Raw genomic sequence first — 18208 nt, 5'->3', positions numbered from 1 at the left:
TTGGCCTGGAAGAGGAGGGAAAGAAACAAAAAGAAGCCAAAAAAACCCCTTAAGAGACCAGAAGCCAAAGTAAGAGCTTGCTCTGCATAGTCAAAAAAGCCCCAGCCCAGACTAGATAGCACTACACCACCAGAACCAGGGCGACCAGGCCTTCATAGAGACATTATCCCCCGAGAAGGCCGCTCAGAAGTAGAGGCACCAAAAAGAGTGCAGAGACTAAAATGCAGCTTTTCCAGCAAAAAGTTCCTTTTACTCAGTTGCCATGGAATATGTAAAATGCACCACATTTCTGTGTTCAAATCTGTACGCTTCCCCTCCTTCAGAATCGACGCCCCTGGGGCAGCCCTTTCTTTTTGAGCCACCACACGAAAAGGATGAGATCATGAACTACATGTCACCATTAAGTTTGCAGAAATCCTCTAAAATACTGCAAATAACCAATTAGTGTTTCCTTCGCTTTTGATGCTCCTGCCTGCATATAAATGCTTCTGCAAAGCTCGTTAGACCACCATGACACTAATTAAAGAAACCCCTCCAGATTAATCTAAGACACTGCTGCAGTGGAAACTTAAAATAACACATCCTTCCCACAAATAATCCGGAGTCTCGTTCCCTTCATTGAAACCCAAGGATCTCAGACATGGTTTGCTGGAAAAATTCACCTTTTCAACTTCATTTTGGTTCAGGGTTTCATCTTCACAGTAATCCCTGATGGCAAAGAGAGGTGAAACGTGGGCAAAGGTTGGTCAGTCACACAAAACTCCCTTCAGTTGTGCTGTTAACCCTAAAGCAACCTTGCCCAGCCCACTGAATTTTAATCCTGAACTGGAAACGCTTTGCTGGTGGCAAATCATATTTCTTCTTCCTGTGACATAAAAGTACGTTCTTTGAGAGCCCATTTAAATATTGGCTTTTCCTTCATGAAAGCACTCAAAACGTGAAGTTCCTCTAGTGCCCCGCCATAAAGATGTCTCAGCTGTACCAAAGAGAAAAGGAAACATTAGGCTGTGGATTCAAATGAGCTGTCAGAAAACATGAACATAAATCTGACTTAATAGCGTAATTTGGAGATGTGTTCTGGGCCCACCCTTGGCAGTAACACCACGGTTTAATTCACGTTGTAGCAATATTTAAAACAGCTCTGCAACTTTGGTTCTCCACCCAACTAAACAACAGAAAATGATGCCATTAAATGAAAAACACCACGCGCATTTAAGCGAGAGAAACCGTCTAAACTTCTGACATTTTTCATCTTCATATTTTTTTTTAATCAAAAGATTTGTACAGCTTTTTTTTTTTGCTTTTTTTTTTTTAATAACTTACAGGATCAAAAGGAAAATAAATGCATAGCTTCAAAACCTTAGAATATAACCTCCCCTTGTTGCGGAAGAGTTCAAAGTCATAAAGTGCTGCAGATATGAACACACATCAGACAAATAAAACTAGCAACTAACTTATTTTTCTGGTTTATTTAACAATATTTCAGGCTTAGAACATTAAATAAAAATCTCACAGACAATGGGTAGGATAAACAATGGCTTTGTTCTTTTTTTTTTTTTTTCTTCTTTTTTTAAAAGAATGCTGAGACACATTAATTGAACCAACTACAGGTTTATTTTGGATACCAAAAAATAAAAAGAAGCTGGAAGGAAGAGAGCAGTGCATTGCACCAATCTCAGTAAAACTGCTTGTAAGCATCGCTGCATACATTTAGCCCTGGAAGGACACAGATGGAAACTGGATACGGATGCTGCCAAGAGGGGTAGGCTGAAGGTGGACCAGAAGAGCGGGGCTCTGGGCTCTGCCCTGGTTGCCAGAGGGCATGGCTTTGAATCATGCTCATGTAAAAGAGGATCTGCACACCTTGCACTAGCAGTTGAGCAGCTCCTTCAGGGCTAGCAGTGGTGGTAGGAGGTGGAAGTGGTGCAGATGGATGCAACCGACACTAGCTGACACCCAACGGACTTAAAAAACAACAGGTCTTCTCAACAGAGGTGTCACCGGGGCTCAGGTAACACCAAAAGAGGGACCCTGCTGTACCTTGTTCCCCTCCATGATTTGATTTTGCTACCCTCACAGCCAGCCAACATACCTGCAGGAGTTTAGGCCAAGCCTGTGTTTTGCACCTTGGGAAATGGCACACAGCTCTTCAGTGGACGTGGAGAGTAGCAACATTCACTGGGACACACTGTGTGTGGGCTTTGTACAAGGGCAAGTTAATTTTCAGGGGGCTGGAGACTGAAAATCCAGGCTTGCTGACAGCTACACACAGGCCTTGCCCCTACTTACATGCATTTTTCACAGGTTTAAATGTGCCAGATGAGTTCACTACTATTTATTCCACTGCTCCTTTACTCTAACCTCTGTCCTTCCCACCCACCCACCCTAACCCTTGTCCTGCCACCTACAAAGAACTCAGGAGACCTCAAATTTGCAAAAAGTAGTAAACCAAAATGTGAGCAAGCTGCCTGGCAACAGAATAGATTCCACCACAATTCTCATTTTTGTGAGACTCCTGGTTGGGTCCTTTCCACAACCAAATGTTCATGGGTACCACTGTGATGAAAAAACCCAACCTTCTTCCTCCAGAACCGTGATGACCAGTCTTCCACAGATCTCTTTCCAAAAAGGTTCTGCTTGACATTGTCATAGACTGAAGCTGAGGGCAATGGGGCAGGGGGAGCCAGGCGAGACACCAGTAACAAAAATAAACCCCTTGACTATCACCACACAATGCCAAGAGTCCTTCTCTGCACATCAGGGAAAAACGCTGGCTGCAATCCCACTCCGTGCCAAGCGTGAACTCTAATCTTGTTTATGACCTGCAGTATTTCGTAACAGATGGGGGGTTTTGGGTTGGCTTTCTTTGTTTCTTGCTTGCCAAGTTCTGAAAAGGGCTTAAAACAGGCGTAGAGACACAAGGGAGCAGTTACAATACACAACTAATTGGAAACAGTACTCAAACATTAGACTGGACAGGACTAAAGTCCACTCTACAAACAGAATCAGAGAGAGACAGAAGAAAAATAAAAATAAAGATGAGAATTTTTAAGTGCTAACATAATAAGAAACAATCTTAAAAGACTCACAAAATGCATGTGGGGAAACGGAGGGGTCCCCTTCTTTTAAATATATTTACATAATATTAAAGCTTTTTATTTTGCTTTTCTCACCAACAAAATTTTCTACCTACCCTGGGCAAAGTCCCCATTTAAATTAAGAGGTTAACACAGACAGACGGTCAGACCCGCGGCCCCACCCTCTCCTTTTGCCCCTCCCTCCACCGCCGAGGGGCCCGATGCCTCGCCTGCTCCGCGCCACATGGCATCAGCCGTGACATTGGCACAGAGCGAAGGTGACACAGCCCCGCTCTGACCCCGCGCACTACGGTACCACCTCGTGAAAGCACAAGAGACCCCAGTCAGGGCTTGCCTAGACATTAAAAACAAAATAGAAAATAAAAAAGAAAGGTAAGAAGGTTTCACCATCCAGCTGCTGCAGTTAAATGGTAAAACCATACTAATGTGGGCACAGCATTACCAGTTTAGAAGTGTTTATACCATTTACACCGCAGTGGAAAGGAAAATAAGTTACCTAAGTGCATCCGCACTGCAGCCTACACCAGCACAGTATCAGTTAAAAAAAACCAATACATCAGTCCCCTAATTGACAGAGTTATACCAGGTGAACTTTTTCTAGCATAGACCAAGCCTAAGACATGAGGTAGTGAAAAAGAAAAATCAGGCTCAAGATCTTTTTCCATTCCATAGCATCAATATACTCTAAAAAATATTCACTGCTCAGATTTATGGATTTTAAAAATACTGTTTTAAAATCCAGAATTTAAAGCTAACATCCTGAGTCACACAGGACTTACAAATAGAGGCATAAATCTTAAAAACGCCCTTGCTCAGGGTCCTAATTCAGGAAAGTATTTTTATGCTAGAAAGCACATAAGCATGTGTTTGTCTCCCACTGAAGCAAGCGGGAAGGAAGCACATGGGTAAGTGCTTTCTGAAATCTGGGCCGCAGTCAGAAATCACGGTCTTTGTAGAATTTATTTCCTCATTCATTTCAGTGCTGTTTAATCACAAGTCATTCATGTTTTAAGACAGTGGGAAAAACATAGACAATGGAAGCTAAATCAAGTTTGTTACAACTGTTCAATATTTACAGTATCCATAGCATAAAACAGAAGTATTTTTGGTAACTTAAGACAAATACCTTTGTTTGTTTGTTATTAAATGTACCGCAGCAGTCCTGTTAAACAAACCCACTGTCTCGGATGTTAAAGAAATTGTTGTTAACGTTTACCGAGTCGTTTAAGTTAAAAATCTGTTCCTGTTCCAAACCCCACTCTCCTTCGTCTTCGTCCTCCGGTTCCGCCTCGGACCCGTTCCGACTGTTCTCGTACAAAAAGATCTGCTCATCCACGTGAGCTGGGGCTAACCGGTTTCTCTTTGCACTTACAACATTAGCAGAAGAACCAAAGAGGCGTTCAGGGAAGACCCTCGTGGCCAAAATGCACCAGTATTTTTGAAGAACCTTTGGTAAAACCGGGAACAGCGCTAGCCTGTCAGACCACCACTTCAGCGGGTCTTCGTTCAAACCCAGGACCTTTTGTGACTTGAAGTTGCTCAGCTCCTCAACAATCTGAGCGTGCCATTCCTCTTGGTCTTCCACGCCTCCTGTCTGGCAGAAGATTTCTGCAAGCATGTTGTTGATGACGCTGGTAGGAGGAGGAGTAGAGGAGATGATGATCTTTTTCATGGGGGGCTCTTCTGAAACAGCGAAGAATTTCTCTTCAGTCCTAAAAGTATTTTCTTTTACTTTCTCCAGCAGGCTTTTTGCTTCTTCCACCACTCTGTTTTCAACCTGCTGCCGCTCAAAGGCTGAAAGAAAAGGCAGTTTTTTGTAGCGGGGATCCAGGAAAGTTGCAACATTGAGAAACATGTCTATCTCAGGCGTGTGCTGGTAGGTGGTTGACAACTCTTTAGCAATCACCTCCTTTGCCATGCTGATTTCTTTCAAATCATTCTCTTTGATGTTCAGGGTAGTATTCAGAAGCATGTGGAGAAGTGGCTTCACCATACTTATTGTCGGGTACTTTGAAGCTGACATCATCTCTGCAACCTGCTTGAAAGGCTGTAGCAGCTCCACCAGCCCTTCGATTGTATTCCACTCGCTGGCTTCCAGCATGAGGTGGTGGTTGTTGCTGTCCTCCACGAGAACAGCCGCGATGACGAACTGCTGCTCCTTGAGGCGCTGCAGCATCGCGAGCGTGCTTCCCCACCAGGAAACACGGTCGCTTACCAGCATGCAGTGGAGAATATTTTGCTGCTTCTGCTTCTCGCTCAGCATGTACATGGCGACTGTAGACTGCTGAAAATACTCCACCAGTTTTCGGCACCTGGCGAGAAGGCTGCAGAGTTTGGGGAGCTGAAAAGCTTGTTGTATCCCCGCGTTAAAGGTGTGCCCCAAACAAGGCATCTGCACGGGAATATCTAGGAGAGAGCAAGCCTTCACAATGTCTTTACTGTAATCTGTCGTAGCACCGAAGACTTTTGTATTGATCCCCCACTCAATGAATGTTTCATAAAGGACTCGCGTAATAGTCTCTGCGGTATTATCCTCCGGTACTTCAAACGTCTTTAGGCACCGCGAGTTCACCGCCAGGCAGTTGGCAGGGCTGCTGCTGAGGAAGTGAACCGCCACCGTTACGTACGACCTGTTCTGGTTTTCGCTCCGCCACATGTCGGTGGATATGCCACACCACAGCACCTCGGTGAGCTCCTTCAGCACGATTTCTCTAATGGCGTTGTACTTCTCAGGAATAGCTTTCGTACAGAAGTACTTCCGGCTGGGAAGCTCATACCTGGGGTCCGCTGTTCTCAAGAGGGCCTTGAAGGTGGGTTCATCCACGATAGAGGCCGGATACATTCCCTCACAAATCAGGCTGATGACTGCAGACGTCAGCTCCTGATGCTTTTTGTTTTCGTAGTTCTGGTAGGTCTTCATGATGAGGCTATCCTGAACAACCTGCTGCGACGACTCTGGCTTGATTTTTGAGAAGGCGGTGGCGAAGGCTTCCCTCATCTGCTCGGTGTTACTCTTCACAAATTCACAGAACTCGTCGGGGTGATTCTTCTCAAGGTGGTAGGAAAGGTTGGACGTGTTTCCTGAATAGGCGATCTGTGCCATGCAAATACGGCAGTAGATCTTCTTCCACTGTAATATGCATCCTTCTGCATTGGTATCAAAACCAAAGTACTTCCACACTTTACTTTTTGCTCTCGGGTGAGCCACTAACTTTAGGTCTGATGGGGAACCTTCTAAACTTTTATTCTCCATTGCTTCTTGGCCACCGTCCCACCTTTTGATCCTTCACTCATTAATGAGTACCTGATAAAGGCAGTAAGATAAAGATACAATGAGAAAGCACAAGTTTGACCACACTTAACCACGTGAAATCAGCATTTCTGCGAACATATCAAGAAACCTACCTTACTAATTACATTTGCAAATTCAAAGATGAGATTTGCAGGAAGTGTGGCCTACGAGAATCCCATCGGAATGTCAAAAATTATAAAGGGTTTTAAGATATCCCGCTCTGTGGTGAAACTGAGCTAGAAGACCTGCGCAAACCTCGTTTCCAGAATCGTGTAAATTCTGGGTAGAGGCAGCCAAACCACCATCAGCGCTGAAACACAACTGTCACACAAACAGGTCATCTGCTACAGCATTTTCCTGCCTCTCCAACTACAGCTAGGGCCACACGAACATCCTCTTGCCTAAGAGTTACTGAGCCTCACTGTTACCATGTATTTCAATTGCAACCTGATACTGAAGGTGCAAAGGTTTTATTGTTTGTTTATTTTGAAAGAAGTTTTGTTAGCTCAATCTAACTGTTCCAGCATTGGCTTTAAAAATGCAAAAGAAAATAAATCTGTGATGCAAATTATGGCATTAATCTGCTCCTCTGAAATGTAAAGGTGTTTTCTGACTGAAGGAAAAGGAAAAGGAGTTTGAACCTACATGCAGATCAACAATACATGTCTGACACCTTTCCTGTCCTTCTCTTTCTGAAATCAAAGCCATCTCCTGAACTACTAGTTCACAATCGTGGTTCCTGGAATAACAGGGCATTATAATTACAGGAAAAGCAGACAAGGAAGCACTAATAAATGTTATTATCCACAGCAGCTGGAAAATAATTTTGCTGTATTTTCTTCAAAAGGCTACAGAAGTCAGGAGCGGGTGACAGTCTAGAGATGAGCGTGGCGATAAGGCAGGACTTGGCAATCTACACTTCAGTATCTGCACAGGAAAGCACTTCTTGTGCCAACAGTCACATGCAAGTACTACTTGAGGCCCACAGCGTCTCTATGCACAGTGCTGGCAGACAGCACCCACTGTAGCTGATTTTGCTACACCAAGTAGCCAAGACACAGCACTGCATGACTGCACGCTGGCACTTCTCCATTTCTGCCACGCCCCCAGCTGAGCCACCCTGACAGCAACAAGCCCTTCAGTGGGGGTCTGGCCAGGACTGGGAAGGAGAAAAAAGCCATCAGTTAAACATGGATGCAATGTCCTCCACTTCAAGGAGAAGACAGCAGAAGAGAAACATCAGGAGCATTCCTACAGCCAGTCTGAAAGCAACAGCATTGCTCCTTCTCTTCTTGTCAGGAGCTGCACCTGTGCCCAAGCCCAGAAATCCCCTGGTGGTCAGATGGGCTGGTTGGGGGAGGAAGAAACAACCTGACCTTTTCATATTGCTGCAAGGGAATATCCCCCAAAAAACGTCCATGTGCAAGCTTCTCCAGCATGCTTTCTGCTGTGGATGAACAACACCAAGAAAAAGCATTTCCCCCCCGAACTACAGCTGGTACTTTGCAGCACGTTCTGAATGTCTTGAATGAAAAATCAAAGACAGGTTTACCGAGACTAAACATACTTATTTTAACACAGCTGTTGGTTTAGAAGCAGAATGAGAGATGAAGGGTAAGCATTTCACTGCATTTGTTCTGAAGATTTACTTCTGGGCGTAGACTTTTTTCCCCCTTCCCCCTGAGGAGGGCAGCGTTCTGGTACTCCCATACACTCTACTGTGATTCACATGATTCTGGGCCACTTAAATTGACGGGGTGAACTATTGATTAATTCCAAAGATGTGCATATCAACAGCACCAAGGTATGCAATCCCCAAAAAACTGATGAATTTGAAAGACAGAGTGGTGTAACATATAATGACATAACCCTGCCATCGCATCAGACCAAATATGTCTTATCAGCATGTATTATTATTGTTTTTAGATGCCTCCGTTCCAATGCATGATACAGTGTCTCAAGGAAGTACAGAGGCTCCTGCTATTTCAGTAAGCCTTACAGTTTCCTTTGCAGTTAGATGACAGTTCCTGAAAGCAAGAAGGAAGGCACTCCAATAAAAGAGCTGATGCACCTTTAATATTTAAAATTATTATGACATGCCTTGGATCATAAAAAGTTCATCACAGACTGATAAAACACAAGTTATTTTAGAGCAAGGGAGTGTTACAGACTCACCCCACCCTTCATCCTTGTGCACGTTACAGCTTTGCCATCATTTTCAGATGGATGTGGCACCTGGCAATAGTGGCACATAGTATTGCCACAGTTAAGGATACGCCAGCATAACACAGCCTCTACTATAATGCTGTAAACCACACTTCAGATGTCATAATAGCTCAAATATAAACTGCTAACTGTCCCTGCCTCTCTTCAAATGTTATACAGTGTAACTGGTGCTATGGAAAATAAATTAAAAAACACCACACCTCTCATTTTTCTGTAAGAGGAAGCGAACTTTTCCTCTTCAGGTGAAACAGTGTTCATATAGCCTAGGCTTGGCAAAAGCTGTAACAGCTTAAACTCAGCCAAACAGGAGACTTTGGCACCTTGCAGAATGAAATCCACTGGGAATGAAGCACCTCGTTGCTTCTGGGAAGTGCTACAGCCTGCAACAGGGGCAGCTGATGGAAATGCTCTCTTTTAGCTTACTGAATGTTCCATGGTAAATAATAAAAAGAGCACAAACCAAAACTAGTGCCACTCTGGTTTGCTGAAAACCCTTCCACACACAGAAGCCTTCAGGCTACAAACGTGCCTCTTCCCTTCTCCCTTGAATTCCCACCCACAGTGAAACACAGCACATCAGAGAAGCTGCTGGTTTCCTCCCCTCCTCCACGCAGCTGGCCAACACCACCAGCCTGTGCTGAGGCTTTTAGGAGCCTGCAGACAGGCTTCTCGGTTGGCTGGCAGTGTATTCAGTTGCCACAGGAGGAGGGGGAAAGGCTCAGGTGTCCTGGCTCTAGCCATCCCTGCCCTCCTTGGGGCAGGCAGGCCTCGCTGCCTCCACACACCTCTTGGACCCCTCTCACTACCCTAACACAAACCCATGACTCCCCTCTCCGTGTCGGGGCTGGGGTCATGATACTGAAACACTGCCAAGGCAGCAGTGCAATTGTGGAGGGCAGCTGTGATACCCTTGTAGCAGGCAGGGCTCGAGTTCCCCAGTGGCAAAGAAAATAGGTTCAAAACCTGTACAAGAGTCACTCAGATTGTGAAACCAAGCAGAGGGACATGAGGAAACGTGGGGCATGCAGTCACCCTGCAACGTCGGCTCTGCCCCCTTGTGCACGCAGCCATGGCACCCCCTCTAATTACACAGTAGGTATCGCTGTCGCACAACCCTTGCCTCACTCAGCACAGGGGCATCCAGAAAATGAGTGTTTCCTCACTTCTGAAACTACCTAAATAACTCAGCAGGGTGCGTGGGGGAGAGGGATTAACTGTTAGATGCAACTTTGTTTTAGCCTGCTGTCAATCCTCCCTACCCCGTCTTTTCCCTCCCTGCCTCGGGATGTTTTACAACCCAGAGCTCCTGGAGCTTTGAGCAGGAAGCAGGTGGTCTACCGTGCTTTACTCTTGCCAAGTAAAAGCCCTCAATACATGAATTGAAATGAAGAAATGCACCTTCCTTCAACTAATATTTCATGTTTGATTGCAAAGAAAGTTGGTACATGTTATTATACTGCATAATTAGAATTTGGGGCAAATGAAAAATATGTTTGAAACTTTCATGACTTTTAAGAAGAACGGGAGGCAGCTTTAAGGTCTCCTAACTTCAGCCACGTTACCACCTTCTTCACAGCTGGTTTTCCACACACCATGGGTACCAAATTTAACTACAACAGCTTGAAAACTACAAAACACTAGGCATTTAGTCTTCCCCTGCCAAATTTAAACGAAATACACACAGCAGAAAAGGCAGGATGAAGATGCCAAAGACATTCCTTCAGAAGCTTTTAGAAGACCAAAGTTGTTTTGTTGTTATTATTATCATCATCATCGTTTTTGTTATTAGTAGGATGACTTTCAGTGGCCACATTCCCAGTGTTAATATCCTGGTGTCACAATTAATTTTATTTGTCTTTTATCAATCAGCTGATTAATTTTTGGTTTAAAATGCTGTTTATACCAACATCTTTAACCACAGAGGGCTTTAGTATTTCTTCAATTAAGATTAAGCACTGTAAAAAAAAAAAATCCAAGCAGTAATTTCTAATGAAACTATTAATTGTTTTGACCACTGAACACTAACACAGCTTACGCCACACATCAGCGGTCATACCATTTATGCAATCAGTACCTGGAAAAATGTTTTAATGAAAATTAAACATAAACTCCACTCCTGCACAGTGATTTTAGTTAGTGAAGCAATCACTGACTGAGCCCCATTGATCCTCCCAGCTCCCTTCCCGGAGTTTCAAGATCAGAATTTCTGAGTAACTTCACTACTCGGGGGAGGGGGGGGGGACGGGACAGGGATGGACACAACTCGTTTAAACCATGAATATTACTATCTTTACAGTTTGCAGCTCAAAACAATTACCAAGTTTTTTCACTGAACCTAGACTTGAGAGTTTAAATTACCCTTTTTCCCCTCAAAAAACCTGTCTTGAACCCCTTCTAGAAAAAGTTGGTGAACCCCAGTAGGATGTGACAGAACAAATGGTCACTTTTAAAAGCCATGAAAAAACCACGTGCCCCAAAAGCAGGCAACTCCAGCTAAGCTAGGATAAAGAAAAACAAAAACGAAACTAATTTGGTTTACTTTGGATTGAAATCCCGCAGGCTTCTTCCCAGCAAGTGCAAGGAGCTTTTCTTGGAAAAAAGGCAGAAAGGCTACACTGACACCAGACCGCTTTGCTCACCCACAGAGCTCAAGGACATCCCTCGGTTTTAAGTCTTCCCCAGCAGAGCTGCACCAGTGTCGCATGAAGAGCAGGAACTCTGACGGGGAAGCTGGGGCCAAGGAGACCGGATTGGAGACAGGGCTGACTCCACCACCCTGCCCTGCCCCACTTCCCCCCTCCAGGCTCTCCCAGGGAAGGCACCCTAACAATAAAACGCCTGTATTTGTGAGAGTTACAGACACCCCCTCGAAAGAGATGAAGACAATTTTAAACATCCGCACCTTTCTAGACTACTGCCTGGAAAAACTACTTGGTGCTTTCTTACAGTAAGTGTACTTCACCGATCCAAGCTTTAATTAAGCACGTTCTAACCGACACTCACTTTTTTTTGCTGCACCACAGTCGCTATTATTATTAGTTATTATGGAAACAAAAGTTATTCTGGGTAAAAAAAGTTCCCCTTGACAAGCTGATTCACTTTTTTGAGCAATGGCTGGACACAGCGAGTCGAAGCAAGGCAGCAGGTAACTGCCAAGAGGCAGCTCAGCACCAACAACTCTCTGAGGAGGAAACTACTCGTCCTCGGAAGAAAGCACCCCCAGTTAGGGCTGAAAGAAAACTTTCCACATCTGTCAGATCTGCCCCGGTCCTACTCATACAGCTGACATTTCCCAGGTTAGATCTTCACTGCCTTCCTCTGACATTTCCAAATTCAACATTTTTCTTAATTTTTTTTCCTTTTCTCCTAGCAGCTAAGAACGGACTGCAACAAAACACTCGGGTCACATTTTTGTCATGCTGTTTCTCTGTGGTTCGAAAAAAAGATTTGGAAAGTGTTACACACCCTAGGCACAATACCCAGCTTTACCCTGCCAAGAAAAACTAATGCTAGAAAAATGCTCAGATGACTTCAAACTGTATACACATCTGCCTTTTTTGTCACCAGGGTTCTCTCCTGTGTTTGTTTGTTTGGGGGGAGGCATATCTCTGTCTTTTGAGAATGAAGAAAGGAAAATGACAGAGCATGACAGAAGTATGGAGAATGGATAAAAAAAAAGTCATCAAAATGCTACCCGAGGAAGCCACACGTGCTGAAATGCACAAGTACGGTCTTAATGTGTGGTGTACTTGTCCCCTCTCCTCCCCACTGCTTCAGATAGTCTCTAAAACAATTTCCTCATCTGCCTCATCTCCTTACCAAAACACTATCCCTTATCAATATCTTTTTCCTACTGTTCCTCTGGTTAAAACTACTGACAGAGCCACAGAGGCTCGCCTGCTGCTAAGCAGAGAAAGTTAAAGGCACTGACTACCACGCAGCTGCTCAGACCAGACGATGATATCTTTATGTGTCCGTCCGGACCCGTAGCTTGCTGTGAGTTTGTAAATTCAGCAGCATTTTTAAAACCTTCAAAAGTAACGCGAGGAAAGAGGAAATTCAGATCGTAGTTTCCTGGCAAACTCAAAAAGTTTCCTCCAGTCAGTGTTAAAACACACTACTGACCCAAGTCTGAAGCGTGACAGCGTAACTTCTCCAGCGCAGAACTAATCTGAAGCCCCTTGGAGAAAACTACCGGTGGCACTCACTTGTCAGCTTAAAGGCTGTCAGCAACTGACAGCCGGTATATCAAAGACTGAAGTTTTTAGAGCGGGGGTACGTCCCTCTCCCGGAGCGGCCGGCGCTGGGAGGCTACGGCCGGCGGTCCCGGCCGCCTGGGCTGGCAGAGGCGCGGAAGCAGCGGCCGGCCGCGGCCCGTGTCGAGGCCGGGGCGCGGCGGCAGGAGCGCCGCGGCCGGGCCAGCCAGAGGCTGCTCGCCGCTACCCGGCTTCCAAAGCACCTACCTGGCTTGAGGGAGGCTGCGCCCCGGCGGCTCTGAGCCGAGGGAGGTCTGAGGCGAAACCGTCAGGAAACAAAAACAAACAACACAAAAAAAAAAAAAAAAAAAAAAAAAGAGGAAGAGGAGAAGTGGGGTCCCCCGGCCCGCGGAGCCCCCACGCCGCCTCTTGAGGCCGCAGTCAGGCCGGCGTGCAGCCAGGCGCCCGTCCCGGGCCCGTCCCCCGCCCCGCCCCGCGTCCGGGGCGGCCGCGGCCCGGGGGACGGACGGGGCGGTAGGGGCCGGGACCCGCCGGCGGCAACGAGGGCGGGGCTCGGCGCGGAGGGCGCCCCGCCAACTCTAGTTCCCCCCCGGGCCGCTGCCCTCGGGCGGCACGGTGGGCCCAGCCCTGCCCGCTGAGGGGTGCGGGGGGAGGAGCCCCAGTGGTAACGGCCGGGCTCGGGCCGGGGTCGCAGCCGTGTGTCAGCCACTGCCCCGCTCTGAGGGGGAAGCAGCAGGGCCCAGGCGACCCGCCGCTGAGGCCAAGGTCGCGGCTGGGCTGCCCTGTCCTGTCCTGTGCTGTGCTGTCCTGTCCGGGCCGGCCGACCGGCCGCCCCCTTTCCCCGCGGCTGGGCCGCGAGGTCTCGGTCCCTCGCTCCCCAGGGCACCGGCGCGGCCGCCCTCCCCGGGGCGGGTGAGGGGGGAGGCGCGGCAAACTTTCCCCTTCTCGGTGGCGGGAGCTGCCACCCCCCGGCCCAGAGCCTCCCCCCCGGCCCGCAGCCGCCCCGCCCCGCCCCGCGGCGCCGGCTGCGGTGCTCACCTGGGGCCGGGGGGCAGCGCGGGCGGAGGTGGCGGCGTAGCTGGTGCAGCATGACGAGGAGGCCGATGCAGTACACCCGGAGCAAGGGCACCAGCGCAGACAATAGCGACATGGCCGCCTCCCGCCCCGCAGCGGCTGGCTCGGGGCGAGGCGGGGAAGGAGTTCGGCGGGCGGACGGCCTGCGTGTGGCACGGTGTCTCGCCGCCGGGCCGGGCTGGGCTGGGCTGGGCTGGGGGGGGCGCGGGGCGGCGCAGCCCCCACACGGCGGAAGGGAAAGCGCCGCCGCTGTCACAGCAGCGCTCGGGCGCGCCGCGGCTCCCGCCCTTCTGGGCATGTGCGGCGGGGGAAGGGCCGCGCCGCGGCCGGCGCGGGGAGGGAAGGGGCGGCGGCGGGCGGACCGGCAGCCACGGGGAGGCGGCTCGGCCCCGCCGGGGCGCCCGGGGAGCCGAGGAGAGGGCGGGGAGCGGGGGGGGAGGGAGGTGGGGGCGAGAAGGCGAAGGGAGCGGCGCTCCGCGGCGGCGTGACTCAGCAGCAAGAGGCGGCGGTGGGAGGGGGGGAGGCGGCGGTGTGACAGGCCGCCGGGTTTTGGGTGCCAGGTCCTGGAGCCACCGGCGGTGAGAAGCGCCTAGGCGGGGCTGAGGCACCCGGCTCTGCCTCGGAACCCCGCGGCTGGGATCGTGGCGTTGTGTCACGGTTTCCCTTCCTGGCGCAGGCGAGGGGCCGCTGCCGAACCCGTGGGCCATCCCGTCCCGTCAGGCGTCCGTCGGGCTCGCAGCTCTACGGCCAGGCTCTGGCTGGGGCGGGTACCGGTATCTCCCGGCGCAGTCGTCCCGCACCAGGCGCCGCCGGAGCTGCCTGCCGGCCCCCCGAGCGCGCCCTCGGCAGCGGTGCGCGGCGTATCACCGCCTGTTCTCGCTTGGAAGGTTGGGGGGGGGGGGGGGGTGGTTGCTGTCGGGTTTATATCCTCAGCCTTATTCTTTAAGGCGCCGTGTTACTCGGGACAGGAGAGCGTCGTCCCCCCCCCCCCCCCCCCATCCCGCCGGGTCTGGTCGGTGGCTGTTTTCGGCTGCAGGAAACGCAGCGCCGAGCCCCGACGTCGTGTCTCTCGTTCACAGAACCGGCGGCGTCCCGTAAGTGCTGACGAGCCCCAGTATCGATACAAACCAAAAGAAAAGCACCCCGTACGAGCGGTCGTTTGACAGGAGGAGACGCTGACCCATATATATTCAGTTGCGAATCCTTGGGTAACGTTTTGCCTTTGAGGTGCCATACAGAGTTCTGGCAGCGCATTGGAAAGGTAACCTCCTCCCCTTTTACAAAACCAAAAGCCAAACATGCTTTCTAAGGGGAAAAAAACCCTATTAATATACTTTTTCAGTGTGACAGCAGGTTGCTCTGAACTGATTCTCTGTCTTTTGTCAGAAATGCGCATAAAGTAAGAGCACAGGGTGTCATTCCTCCGGGACAAAAACAACCGCTCAGTTTGTGTGTATCTCGGTGAATTTGTTTTATTTTTTTTTCTTATTGACACATAGAATGAGGCAAACATAAATAATAAACAGAACATCACGAAGTCACATCGGTGAGGGACTCCTTAATGTATATCGTTCTTAACCGTGCACTGAGTGGTAGGAGGAGCATCACATAAAAAGACTTGAAACACTGGCGTTTACTAAAGGTAAGGTATTCATCCAACTTATCTCAGTAAAAAATCAAATCTTCACTGCTTTATGTTGCTTTACATCCCTTTCTCAGAACTACAGCATTGATGAAAGCCCTTTGCAACATTAAACTGTGAAACTTGCCTACAGTGTATTTACATGATCTGTATATAAATATACCAGGTTCTCCAGTATGATAAAATAGTGCTACAGAAATAAACGCTCCTTTCTTCTTTTTTTTTTCCAGACAACGTTATCCAAAGAATTAGACTAAGTGGGGAACAACTGATGGGTTAACATCACAGTCTTACTGGTCTCAATATTTCTCAAGGTGTTAAAATTATTTTCAACCCTCCATGAGTCATGAGTACCAGCTCACGGAATGGATGAGGAAGATTTCTTTCAGCGCTGTATCGAATCATTTTTTCTAGAGGCCGATGGGACATGAACTGGAGGATGAATGAAAATATCAGCAGAAGGCTGTAGGTCTTTGATTCTTTCAAATAGTGTCTGATAATGCAGCCTAATTTTAATTGAAAATTACTTTTCCTTGGTTTTCAGCAGTCACCATCTTATTGATATTTTACTTTATTTCTTGTAATCATTAATGGTGAAGCTTTGAGTATTCAGGCTGGAATCTTGTCCACCTACTTTAGATACCTCACTGAGACGTTATTACCTCAATGAAATTTTAGGTCTCTCAGCCCTGGAAGGGATGAAAGGAGCAATCTAATGCCTCAGCTTTGCTGCACGGGCAGTGAACAGAGAGAGGCACTTCTGAAGACCTGCAGAAGAGGACTGCTTCCTTTGAGGTGCTTAGAGGGCTTCCTTCTTTCCACCAGCAGTAAGTGAACTGAGAGCACCAGGGGGCAAAGCCACCCTGCAGTTCCAGCCCAGATATCCTCTTGGAAAGTTGTCGGAAACACTAGTAACACTCCATCCACACATGCTCCAGCCTTTCTGTCCCTCCTGCAGGATTGGCTCCGACGAGGCAGTATGTGATCACAGTGCTTCCCACCCACATTTTGCATAAAGATGCGTAAAGCCCTAAGAAAGGAAGTGGGTGATGTTTCTAGACTCTAATTAAGCCCTGATCTCAAAATTCTCAGCAGAATGGCATAATCAGCAACCAGCAGGCAGCGTGGATGGTAGGTGTTGCAGCTGAGAGGCTGTGCAGCTAGGAACGCGCGAGGCACGGCGCCACATCAGAGCAGACAAAAGCGAACCCAAGGTTAAGCCTAGCAGCTCAGATGCTCTCTGGCATGGGGTATAGGGTTAGGAGATTATGGCCTATTTTTCTTGGGTTTTTGCATGACAAGCTTGAATACAACACCTCTTTTTTACATATGTGTTTTCTCACCTTGGTTTTCCTCTTGAGATGAGAAATTAAGCCAACAGCTCGTTCTATCCTCCACATGCTGGTTCAAGTTCAGTAGAAGCCGATGCTTTTTGCCTGAGCATGTCACAATAGTTGGGGCACTCTCCTAAGATGCTGATGGTGTCACATCAATCCCTCTCAAATGGTAAAAGCTACATTTCCACTCCTGTGCTTAGCTCAAGACGTGCTCTCTGCCTTTCTCACGTATGTCAAAGCTGGTGGCCCACGCCTAAAGAAACGAGACACAATTCTGACTGCTGCTAAATTTTCAGTCTTCTGAAAGGGATTTAAATACCTGTCTTCCTAAGATGGATTGCAGTGGGACTTGAGGCAAGGCATAAGTGCCTATCTTCCCAAAACAGGATCTCCTTAACTTGTGTGGGTGAATAAAGTTAAACGCCAGAGGAGCTTTCAGGTTCGGTAGGGAGGTGCTCACAAGATTAGGCAGTGCTGGAAAAGAGTCAGTTGGGATTGCATCTGGAATTCATGTGGAGTTTTGAGCGCTTGCAGACAATTTTGACAGGCTACATATGCTTTCCCCCCACACTCTCAATGCAAAAAAGAGACATTTTAAGTACCCCCAAGCTAGGCATCACCTGGCCTAAAATTGAGCACTTGAGCATAGCAGGAGCATATGGAACAGTGAGCTCTTAGGCACCCTACATAGTAGCTTGGGATGCGTTGTTACCTGGAAGGTGAAAAAAAGTTTGCCAAAGGGAAAGATGCCTTCAAGCTACACAGTAGGAAGTCCCGGGGAGTAAGAGCAGGCTCCTTTGCTGTGGGCAACCAGGTAATGGGACCCATTTTTCTTTAGTAAAGGTAAAGTAAAAGTAGATGAATGTAAGACTGACCTTCTGCTCAACAGAACCAGCACTACATCATTTGCTTATGAAGGGGGATGGCTTTGGATCCCTCTCAGTCTTTTTCAGGTATTTCACTTTTCAAGAAAATTATATTGTTGGGAAAAACTAATGCTTGCTGGTGTGGCTACGTTTGTAAGGATGTGAAGCCCAGGAATGCAGTAAAGAAATGTGAGTTTTTCTAGCCTAGCATTTAAATTCATGGGAATAAGTACTAGTCCATATTCTCTGAAGAGCTGTGGTGGCTTGACCCTGGCTGGATGACAGGTTCCCACCAAAGCTGCTCTGTCACTCACCTCCTTAGCTGGACAGGGGAAAGAAAATAGAACAAAAGGCTCCTGGGTCGAGATAAGGACAGGGAGAGATCACTCACCAGTTATTTTCAGGGGCAAAACAGACCTAACTTGGGAAAATTAGTTTAATTTATTGCCAATAAAA

General features: G+C 47.9%; 2 protein-coding genes across 2 annotated transcripts in view; both read right to left on the bottom strand.

The window, feature by feature from the left end:
- Positions 1 to 14205, bottom strand: part of DHRSX (dehydrogenase/reductase X-linked) — a gene marked incomplete at its 5' end in the record, with an annotated part of 175201 nt that extends 160996 nt beyond the window's left edge. The window contains one exon of the mRNA XM_084279597.1: positions 13872 to 14205. Coding sequence (XP_084135723.1) covers positions 13872 to 14205 — 334 coding nt within the window. The remainder of the gene's footprint in view (positions 1 to 13871) is intronic.
- ZBED1 (zinc finger BED-type containing 1) lies at positions 4049 to 6366 on the bottom strand. Its single transcript, XM_084277700.1, has one exon. The coding sequence runs from the start codon at positions 6349 to 6351 to the stop codon at positions 4264 to 4266; it is 2088 nt and encodes a 695-aa protein (XP_084133826.1). The 5' UTR covers positions 6352 to 6366; the 3' UTR covers positions 4049 to 4263.
- Positions 14206 to 18208: the final 4003 nt, after the last annotated feature.

This window comes from Gallinula chloropus (genome assembly GCF_964237585.1).
Source record: "Gallinula chloropus genome assembly, chromosome: 1".
Classification (NCBI taxonomy): domain Eukaryota; kingdom Metazoa; phylum Chordata; class Aves; order Gruiformes; family Rallidae; genus Gallinula; species Gallinula chloropus.
This window is presented reverse-complemented; position numbering and strand designations above follow the sequence as displayed.